Source organism: Anoplopoma fimbria, chromosome 10 (genome assembly GCF_027596085.1).
Source record: "Anoplopoma fimbria isolate UVic2021 breed Golden Eagle Sablefish chromosome 10, Afim_UVic_2022, whole genome shotgun sequence".
In the NCBI taxonomy this organism is placed as follows: Eukaryota; Metazoa; Chordata; class Actinopteri; order Perciformes; family Anoplopomatidae; genus Anoplopoma; species Anoplopoma fimbria.
In genome coordinates, this window is record NC_072458.1 from 43,082 (window position 1) to 54,146 (window position 11,065).

The following is an 11,065-nucleotide window of genomic DNA, read 5'->3' on the forward strand; positions in this document are numbered from 1 at the left end:
ATAACTTATTAACACAATATTATGTACCCTTCTTTTTTCTCCAAACCACATATGTTGGGACATATACAAAAAATGTTTTTGAGTCAGTTCATTTATTTTTCTTAAAATAAATGATGTTATCAATTGTACAAAGAAAGCCTTTGCCCGTTTCCATGCATCATAAAGAGTTTCAAAATGTTCTGTAGTTGGATTATTTCCTTATTTGTTTTCTTCTTGTATTTGAATTTTGTGTATTTACAAAAAAACAACAGATTGTGAATAATTGAAATTTCCAAAAGAAATCAGAAGTATAAATATATATACAGTACCAGTCAAAAGTTTTGGACACACCTTCTCATTCAACTACTTCTCTAAAATATATAAGAATATAAGAATCTAAAATATCAAACATATTCTGGTTTGTTGAGCATTTGTTTGTTTACCACATAATTCCATATGTGTTCCTTCATAGTTTGGATGTCTTCAATATTAATCTACAATGTAGAAAAAAATAAAATAAAGAAAAAACAATGAGAAGGTGTGTCCAAACTTTTGACTGGTACTGTATATATATATATATATATATATATATATATATATATATATATATATACACACACATATGAATAAATGTATACGTTCTGTCCGTGCAGATGGTGGTCTTCCATGGTCTGTTGTGCAGATGGTGGTCTTCCATGGTCTGTTGTATGTTCAATAAATTGTCTTTTGTTTGTTAAATAAAGTTGTAATAAAAAACAACAAAAAAAAAAAAAACCAGACAGACGGGGAAGTCACGTGATACTTCATGTGATTCCAGTCATATGATAGGAAACATAACACCTGTTAACATAATTGTTTGTTTGTTTGTTTGTTTGTTTTTGTTGGATTTGCATAACATTAACAATGAATCAAATAATCTCAGTAGGATCGACTTTATAGATTTATCTAACACATCCCATGGAAGAACTTCTGCAGGAGGGTTGCAACACAGTTTGCCCTGCCCACAACATTATTCAAGTTTCCATGCAAATCCAATGCCTCTGACAGGTGGACAAATAAACCTGTCAGGACTGACTATACCAACGAACTTCCTCAAAATAGGAGTTACAGATTTAGTCTCGAGGAACCATGTCCTCTCACATGCGAGCTGGATGTATTCTACCTATACTCTGTGTAATAGCCCTCCTGGTGTGGGTACCTGGGTGCACAGCGCGCTATGAAGCAGACTGGACCAGTCTGGATGCCAGACCCCTGCCCCAGTGGTACGACGAGGCAAAGGTCGGGATTTTTGTCCACTGGGGAGTCTTCTCGGTCCCTGGCTTCGGGCGGTACAGTGAGTGGTTTTGGTCCTGGTGGAAGACGGATAAGGTCCCAGCTAATGTACTATTCATGCAGAAAAACTACCCCCCTGGCTTTGAGTATGCGGATTTTGCGCCCGAGTTTCGTGCAGAATTCTTTGATCCGAATGAGTGGGCGGATATATTCAAAGCCTCTGGAGCAAGGTGAGGTTATAAGGTCTATCATACAGCCATAACAATGTGCACAGACCTGTTTTTTTGTCTATTGTTCTCTGTGTCATTTGTTTGCATGATTTAGGCAGTGTTACTTCAGGCACAACAGTCACTATACAGTCTTCTTTCTTTATTATTCATAATAAAAGAATAAGTTTCTCTCAGAAGTCAGACAACAATACTTTTAACTGAGTATTATTGTGTGCTGTGTGTTGTCTGTCATGTCATGTCATGTCAGCCCAGAGGAGATAAGGCTTGCAGAATCAGTAATCTCTTTTAAATCACTTCTTAAAACACATTTTTACAGAATGGCTTTTATGTGATGTCGTCGTTTTAATGTTTCGTTTTAATTTGGTTTTTAGTATTTTATCTTATATTCGTTTACTATTTTATGTTTACCTATTTCACTTGATTTTATGTATTTTGTTCGTTTCTTTGATTGTCACTTGTTATTTCATTTTGTTTCTTAGCTTAGTTTTATCCTAACGATTGTTCTTAATGTTTCTTCTATTGCACTGTTTTGCTGCCTTGTCTGTCGAAGCACTTTGTAAACCTTGTTTTAAAAGGTGCTATATAAATAAAGCTATTATTATTATTATTATTATTATTATTATTATTATTATTATTATTATGTGTAAAGGCATTTTTTGTGTACATGCTTTAACAGGTATGTGGTATTCACATCCAAACACCATGAAGGATTCGCAAACTGGCCCTCAGCAACCTCCTTTAACTGGAACTCCATGGATGTAGGTCCTCATCGGGACCTGGTGGGAGAACTGGCTGCAGCTGTCAGGAAGAAGTGAATAAATCTATATTAATTTAATTACAACTTATTCTTTTTAAATGCCTAGTGATCAGTACCGCAAATTAAGAAAGGGAAGTTAAGGTAACAATAAGACATGATGAAAATAATGATTGTTTTTCATCAGGGCAGCACCCAATGGTCGATGTCACAAAACAACATCTTATATTTGCATGCATTCTGTAAATCTTAAATGAGTCAGGTTGGAAATAGTTGACATAAAAAATTGACGGGGCAAAACTGCTTTATATATTCACTCATATGTCTCTGTTGACAGGTCATTGCACTTTGGTCTGTACCACTCTCTATTTGAATGGTACAATCCCCTTTACTTGGCAGACCGAGCCTCTGGATTCAAGACTCAGGACTTTGTTGCCCATAAGGCTATTCCAGAGCTAGTGGACCTCGTGACCTCGTACAAACCTGATCTGATCTGGTCTGATGGGGACTGGGAAGCCCCAGACACCTACTGGAACTCTACCCACTTCCTGGCCTGGCTCTACAATGACAGCCCAATCAAAGTAGGATAAAGCTTTTACAACAACGTTTATTAAACCGTGTCTATTTAATCATATTTTTTTCAGCACAAAATTGTATCATTGGTATAACATTAAAAAATACAATTGTTGGATAAATAGCAGCAGTCTCTTTTTTTGTAGATAACCACTTTTGTGTTTCTTCAGGATGTGGTGGTGACCAATGACAGGTGGGGAAAGGGCTGCTACTGCAAACATGGAGGCTACTACAACTGTGCTGACCGGTACACGCCTGGTAAACTTCCAGACCACAAATGGGAGAAGTGCCAGTCCATCGACACTCTTTCCTGGGGCTACCGAAGACACATGAAGCTAAGCGAGCTCATGGACCTGCCGTCCATCATAAAGGTGAAAGGTCACAGTAGGTCATCACCTAAGACTCGTGTTCGTCCAGTCTTCTTGTGTTAATCTAACACTCTCTCTCCTCAGGACATGGTGTATGTTGTGGCACTGGGTGGGAACTACCTGCTGAACATTGGGCCCATGTCAGATGGCATGATTGCCCCAGTGTTTGAGGAGAGGCTGAGGGGACTTGGTGTCTGGTTGGGGATCAATGGGGAGGCAATCTATGCTTCCAAACCCTGGAGGGTCCAGACAGAGAACAGCACGGTCACTGTCTGGTGAGAGTGAGATTGTGACTTTATTTTTTTCCCCTCCTATTTATGCTCATTATGCAAGGTAGAAATATCTTTTGATTATGTGATGTAAAATAATCCACTTTTGCTCCTATTGTAGGTACACTGCCAAAAACAATACCGTTAATGCCATTATCCTTGGCTGGCCGTCCAAACAACTCCTTCAGCTCGCAGCGCCAAGGGTGACTGGAGCCACAAAAGTAACCCTGACAACTTTATGCCTATAACGTTTAATCCCAGCTAACTACATTCGTCATCATTATAAACTCTTCATGTTCTTTTAAAATCCACAGGTTACACTCATGGACTATCCCGATGTACCTCTGAAGTGGGCACCGCTGACACCAACAGCTGGACTGACGATTCTTATGCCTACTATGCCAGCATCTCCTGCAAATGCCTGGTGCCTGAAACTGGAGGGAGTGGTCTAACATCAGAGAGTTGTAATTAAATCACGAGCAAGTCTTTAGGTCAAGTGGCATCTCTGTTACGCTTTACTGTAATGTGTGTGTGTGTGTGTGTGTGTGTGTGTGTGTTATGTTACATTAGGTGATCAATGGGATTTAAGTGGATTTTTGCTGTGCATATAATATGCACAGTAATATTAAAAGACTGTCAAAGGACTCAGCAGGACTAAGAAAGAAAATTCAACATTGTATGTTCATCACAACTGTGTTATGAGTCATTTACTTCTCTCAGGAATTTACTGTGGATAAGTTTGGGGTCCTCTGTTACCCATGTACTATTAGAGGTCTCTGGATGGGCATTTTTTGTAATGAAAGTCTTTTAAAAGTGGTTGTTTTTGATGAAGAATGTAATAAACAAAGATAAATCATCTCTACGATACAATTTGTTTGTGTATGTGTGTAAAGGACATTTGTTTATGAGTGTTACTGCGATCTTTCTTATTCAATTAAAGCAATGGTCTTATGGGAAAACAGGGCCTCCCAGGGTCATGTTTTATCTCCAGTAGCCTACATGTTTATGAGTAGTGGTGGAAGGGCTGCACGGCTGTTCTGTTTTTGTCACTGATCTTTATGGTATAATACAGATGAGAGCGACAAAATAAGCCTTCGTTGAGTCTAATGTGTCAAAAAAACAAAAAAGACGGTCACGTGATACTTCAAGTGATTCCAGTCATATATATATATATATATATATATATATATATATATATATATATATATATATATATATATATACATATACATACATATATACATATACATACATATACACATATACATACATATACACATATATATATATACACATATACATATATATATATACACATAGATATATACATATATATGTATATATACATATATACATATATATCAGTCATATAAGTCCTGTCTGTGCAGATGATCTGTTGTATGTTCAATAAATTATCTGTTGTTTGTTAAATAAAGTTGTAATTCAAAAGACAGAGAGACGGGACGGTCACGTGATACTCCACGTGATTCCAGTCATGTGATTCACAGTCATGTGACACTACCCCATAACACTAACACTAACCCCATAACACAGTCATGTGACACTACCCCATAACACAGTCATGTGACGGGACTACCCCATAACACCTGCAGCTCCTCAGCCTGTCTCAGCAGAAGGATCTCTCTGTTTAACTCCAGCAGCAGTGGACGTTATTTAACTCCATGTATCAGCTGGTCTAACACGTCGTGATCATGCTGGTCGTGTTGCTCATCGTGGTGGCTGTCTCGGTTCCTCACACAGCGGCCCGGTACCCAGCCCGGTACCCAGCGGCCCGGTACCCAGACCGGACCGGTCCACTGCGGACCGGTCCACTGCGGCCCGGTTCCCAGCGGCCCGGTCCACTGCGGCCCGGTACACTGCGGACTGGCCGAGCCTGGACGCCAGGCCGCTGCCTTCGTGGTACGACGAGGCCAAGGTGGGGGTGTTCGTCCACTGGGGCGTGTTCTCCGTGCCCGGGTTCGGCAGTGAGTGGTTCTGGTGGCACTGGCGGGGCCAGCAGCCTCCGGACCAGAAGTGTGTGAGCTACATGTCGCAGAACTACCCGCCCGGATTCAGCTACCCGGAGTTCGCTCCTCAGTTTCACGCTCAGTTGTTCGACCCGGAGGACTGGGCCGACGTGTTCGAGGCTTCTGGTGCAAAGTGAGCGTGTTTCTGACAAAGACCTCTTCACTTCCGGGTATCGAACACCCGTCATTAGCTCATCAGCTGCATCTCCCCTGGTTAACGTAGACGCACCAGTGGCAGACATACAGTACCAGTCAAAAGACCTTCTCATTCAGTGGTTTCTCTTTACTTTATTATTTTATCTGTGTCTTATATGTGTGTATATGTATGTGTTTATATATATATATATATATATATATATATATATATATATATATATATATATATATATATATATATATATATATATATATATATATATATATGTGTATATATATATATATATATATATATATATATATATATATATATATATATATATATATGTATATGTGTATATATATATATATATATATATATGTATGTGTGTGTATATATATATGTATATATATATGTATGTGTGTGTATATATATATGTATATATATGTATGTGTGTGTGTATATATATATATATATATATATGTATGTGTGTGTATATATATATGTATGTATGTGTGTGTGTATATATATATATATATATATATATATATATATGCGTATGTATATGTATGTGTGTGTATATATGTATATGTATGTATGTGTGTATATATATATATATATATATATGTATGTATATATATATATATATATATATATATGTGTATATATATATATATATATATATATATATATATGTATATATATATATGTATATGTATATATATGTGTGTATATATGTATATATATGTGTATATGTATATATTCCAAACTTTTGACTGGTACTGTATATGTGTAGTGGTAGTTAATCTCAACCAGTTAAATATTCATAAGTGATGATCAAATAGGAAACTGTGGCATACAAAAGTAAATGAAAAAGTCAAAAGTCACGATTAACAATGATCCAATGGTATAACACTGACAATAGCCACTCTGCATTATGATTATTTATTACTTTTGATAGGCTACTTTTACTAAGATTTGTAGCAAATACTTCTGATATTATTATAAAATCTGGAATGCAGGACTTTTACTTGCACTTTTTAAACTGTGATATCGCTTCTTTTGCTTAAGTAAAAAATGTTTTTTACCACTGTTGTTGTTGTAAAGTAGAATATATATATATATATATATATATATATATATATATATACAGTACCATTCAAAAATGTGGACACACCTTCTCATTCAACTACTTTGAAGAATCTAAAATATAAAACATATTCTGGTTTGTTGAGCATTTGTTTGTTTACCACATAATTCCATATGTGTTCCTTCATAGTTTGGATGTCTTCAATATTAATCTACAATGTAGAAAAAATAAAAATAAAGAAAGAAAAACCATTGAATGAGAAGATATGTCCAAACTGACTGGTACTGTACATTGTGTGTATAACACCTCCGCACCCTCATTGCAGGTATGTCGTCCTGACTGCCAAACACCACGAAGGATTCACTAACTGGGAGTCCCCAAATTCCTGGAACTGGAATTCAGTCGATACTGGTCCTCACAGAGACCTGGTGGGAGACCTGGGGGAGGCAGTGCGCAACAGGTGGGTCATCAAATCTTGTTATTATTAATGTGTTATAAGTGTTGACATGATTATACAAAGAATGCAATGAGTTAAAGAGCGTTGTACAACCTGTACCATTCAGGATATTTCAACTGCTGCTTTCCTCCTAAACACTGGTGAAAATACTTTTTGCTGAAGACATGATGTTGAAGATGGAAGGCTTGAAACAGGAGAGTGCTTCCAAGTTCCTACTCACACTTTAGATCTTGATAGGTCAAATTCATTTCATAGATTTATTAGTAATCCCTTTGCTGTAGACAATGGATGCACCAATTTGATATCTGCAAGGATACAGACCTGATGAAGTGAATAACGTACTGACCATGTTGTGTCCGATTCACATCAAATACAGTTTCCTTGTCAATGTAAAAAAAATTATAATTAAGTGTTTTCACCTCTAGTTCATGCAATCTGCAGACGGAGCATTTAGTGGCAAAGCTTTCACTGATTTCTTACGTAAAATGATTCAAATGAGTTTGATGCAGTGAGCTATACAGGTTTTAAATGTAGGAAAAACAGCCCTGGTATCAGATTGGCTCTCCATATTAAACTGTAAGTTGCGGTGCAGATCAGTGCATTCCCACTAAAGATATCAGAGAATTGTCCAAGACATAAAATAAGGTGAAACAATTTCACTACTGTGTGTTTTAAATTTGTAGCATTTGCCTTTCTCATGCCATTCGGATACCTTGCTTTTTGCTAGTTTTAATACCTGCATTTTGGTTGGTCGTTTTGTGGATCATGAGGGTTGTCATCAATGGATTCTAAGGTTTTTAATTTCCTCTTTTAGGTCATTGCACTATGGACTCTACAACTCCTTGTATGAGTGGTTCCACCCTCTCTACCTGGCAGATAAGAAGAACGGATTCAAAACCCAGCAGTTTGTGATGCATAAACTTCTACCGGAGCTTTACAACATGGTTGTAAGGTCTGTAACACTTGAATTTACCCATCAGCTGATTTCAATACAAACCTGTTTATTGCACCAAATAATGTGAATAAAGTCACACCAGGTTATATTGACATGGCAGCATGTTCAATCCTCTTGCCTTCCTGTTGTTGTGCAGGTACAGACCTGAGCTGATCTGGTCTGATGGGGACTGGGAAGCACCTGACACTTACTGGAACTCCACAGAGTTCCTGGCCTGGCTCTACAATGACAGCCCAGTCAAAGTAAGTGTACATAATGGTGTTATCTGTGCAAGAGTGCTGCACTATAAATACACACTGTTGGTTTGTTTTTTTAAATTCAACCATTAATGGTTTCAGCATGGTTGCATGTACTTTTTCTTGTCTTAGGATGTCGTTGTGACCAATGACCGATGGGGAGCTGGCTGTGCATGTAAACACGGCGGATACTATAACTGTGAAGACAAATACACTCCAGGCCAGCTGCCCAAGCACAAATGGGAGAAGTGCACGTCTGTGGACACGTTTTCCTGGGGCTACCGTCGAAATATGAAGATGAGCGAACTGATGGAGTTGCCCGCTATCATAGAGGCGAGGATAATGTGATAATAAATGTATTAATACATCTGTAATGATAGATAGTCCGGTTCTGCTTCTGTATATGGCTCTCATACATATAGAATACTGGTCATTTTGGTAATTGTTTTGCTAATCTATTAATCTGTCATGGAAGTAGATTCCCACATGATTCAGTCTGATGAAGAAAGTCAATTTGCTGTCCCTAAATTGGCTATGTTACAATCATGTTTACCTTGGTTTGATCTTCATTGTCAAGAGAATACTGATCCAAAATGAATCCAAGCACATGATGAGTCAGTCATCTTCCTTTTCACTGCCTAAAAAAAGTACATGATCATAACACTGTGATCAGTTAGGTGTCTCTTTACAGTGACTGACTGGTTGTCCTCCGCCTGCTGTTTCTGTTACAGGATCTGGTTCGCACCGTGGCTTTCGGAGGTAACTACCTTCTGAACGTGGGTCCCAGACCTGACGGGATGATCCCCGCAGTGTTTGAGGAGAGACTCCGGGGTGTTGGAGCCTGGCTAAAGATGAACGGGGAGGCCATATACGCCTCCAAACCCTGGAGGGTCCAGACGGAGAACACCACTGTACCAGTCTGGTAAGAGGCAGAGAGAGAGCTGATTCACTAGAAGTCGTCTCTGATCTTGTAGTTCCTGTCTTTTAGAATTGAAATGTATGTTGTTTAGTGTTTATATACTCCGTTTGCGCTGCCAAACCGCATTTAAGTGCATAATTGCATTTCCTTTGTTCATGTTGAAGTGTTCGATTCACTTATGGAAAGGCCCGTTTTTCAAAGATTTTTTTTTTTGGGGAGGACATGCAGGGAGAGTTGTGTTATGTGTTATCTGTCTTCACTCAACTACTGGACATCCTGTAATTGAGATCACGAGGCCTGTTTGGGCCGAACTATTCCGGGGGACTCCCTGAGAGGATCTGCCCACTCGAGAGCTGTTGTTTGTGTTTAGCTGTTGTCTGTTGTTTACACAGGTTTTCAAAATGGCAGTTATTTTTTACATTTTTTATCTACATTGGCTCATGTGTTCCATTAATCACTGTACAGTTACATCACTCCCGATTCCTCTGGTGCTGGAAGAGAGTTGTGTCTAGATGGTACCCGACAATTTGTGCAACTCTGGCGAGATGGATAAGGTTAGGCACTGACCTTGGTGGTTAAGGTTAGCAAAGAGTTTTTGCAAAATAGTGGGTTATTATCTAGACGCAACCCCGGGAGAGTACCTACTCTGAAACGACAGCTAGAAATGTTACTTAATACTGGAAACTATGAACGTTCCTTGTTGTTGTGGTGCGGACACGTAAAATGGGTTCTTAGAACAATGTTCTTAAAACTATGAAAAACAGCCTCCAGTCCTAAAAAAAAAAGAAACATTGATGCAATTATTGTCTCCATTTTTCTAGGTATACATCTAAAGGAAAGACTGTCTATGCCATCATGACAGCCAAACCTCCCAAGCTCACATTGGTACTATTAGGACCCAAAACATCTGCAGCCACTAAGGTAAAGGGACTAACAATGATGTCTTTTTTGTTTTGGATTATAAAAACTCAACATAAAAGCTTTGACAAAAATAAATGTAACATTGTTAAATGTAACATTGTTAAATACTGAAATGCATATTGTTGTTTTTAGAGGAGCTGTGCTACTAGCTGTGGCACATCAGGACCAGCTTTATAACTATTCATTTACAGAGGGGATCTAGGTATAAATAAATAATAGATTTTTGTTTCTTTCTTTCCAGGTGACCTTGTTGGGGAATCCAAATCCCCTACCCTGGGCCCCGGTCCACCCCAGTGCTGGCATGACTGTCCTTCTGCCTGAACTGCCCTTTACCCCCGGTCTGGCCTGGACTCTCAAACTGGACGGCATCCAGTGAGCCTTAAACCCCAGAAGTGTTCAACCCTAACAAGGTTGAATATTGAAAATGTGTTCATCTCAGGTTGTGATTATGTTTGTGAAACGCATGCACTATGGTTAAAGGGACAGCGCTTGTGTAATGGATGAGTAGTTTTGCCAAAATGACAGAATGAAAAACTCCTCTATAATGATTCCTTTGTAGCTCTGAGGACTGAAGCTTTAATGGGTCACTGCCTTTTTTAATTGTGCTCTTTTTTTTTTTTTAATGATTGAAAGATTTTAATTGTGCTCTCTTTTTTTTTTTTTTTTTTTTTTTAATGATTGAAAGATTATGAATTAAAAGGGTAAGCATAGGAAGCTTTCATGGCAGCTTCTCAGCTGTCTAGTTGGAGTGTCAGAAACATTTAATTTTTTTAAGAGGTATGTTGACAAATGAACATACAAAGCACTTTTACTTTTTTACTGAATGCTTTTAAAATGACTGAATAAAAGATGATTTTTCTGATGAATGTTTGCATTGTG

The 11,065-nt window shown here is 38.1% G+C and overlaps 2 protein-coding genes across 2 annotated transcripts; both read left to right on the forward strand.

Moving 5' to 3' along the window:
• Positions 1–996: 996 nt before the first annotated feature.
• Positions 997–4,408, forward strand: LOC129097369 (tissue alpha-L-fucosidase-like). The gene is made up of 7 exons (XM_054606200.1): positions 997–1,481; positions 2,158–2,292; positions 2,573–2,816; positions 2,979–3,179; positions 3,261–3,451; positions 3,567–3,666; positions 3,760–4,408. The coding sequence occupies exons 1-7, from the start codon at positions 1,108–1,110 to the stop codon at positions 3,895–3,897; spliced, it is 1,383 nt and encodes a 460-aa protein (XP_054462175.1). The 5' UTR covers positions 997–1,107; the 3' UTR covers positions 3,898–4,408.
• On the forward strand, positions 4,396–10,850 carry LOC129097133 (tissue alpha-L-fucosidase-like). The gene is made up of 9 exons (XM_054605869.1): positions 4,396–4,418; positions 5,207–5,605; positions 7,024–7,158; positions 7,970–8,107; positions 8,247–8,352; positions 8,479–8,679; positions 9,078–9,268; positions 10,087–10,186; positions 10,428–10,850. The coding sequence occupies exons 1-9, from the start codon at positions 4,396–4,398 to the stop codon at positions 10,560–10,562; spliced, it is 1,428 nt and encodes a 475-aa protein (XP_054461844.1). The 3' UTR covers positions 10,563–10,850.
• Positions 10,851–11,065: the final 215 nt, after the last annotated feature.

What these genes read in the sequence shown, in the direction of transcription:
- LOC129097369 (XM_054606200.1), top strand. Translation starts at nt 1,108, where the DNA reads ATGTCCTCTCACATGCGAGCTGGATGTATTCTACCTATACTCTGTGTA. An exon ending in GCTGCAGCTGTCAGGAAGAA is followed by an intron (nt 2,293 to 2,572) that starts GTGAATAAATCT and finishes CTCTGTTGACAG; the next exon opens with GTCATTGCACTTTGGTCTGT. An exon ending in GGGTGACTGGAGCCACAAAA is followed by an intron (nt 3,667 to 3,759) that starts GTAACCCTGACA and finishes TAAAATCCACAG; the next exon opens with GTTACACTCATGGACTATCC.
- LOC129097133 (XM_054605869.1), top strand. Translation starts at nt 4,396, where the DNA reads ATGGGAAAACAGGGCCTCCCAGG. An exon ending in GGAAAACAGGGCCTCCCAGG is followed by an intron (nt 4,419 to 5,206) that starts GTCATGTTTTAT and finishes TTCCTCACACAG; the next exon opens with CGGCCCGGTACCCAGCCCGG. An exon ending in AACACCACTGTACCAGTCTG is followed by an intron (nt 9,269 to 10,086) that starts GTAAGAGGCAGA and finishes CCATTTTTCTAG; the next exon opens with GTATACATCTAAAGGAAAGA.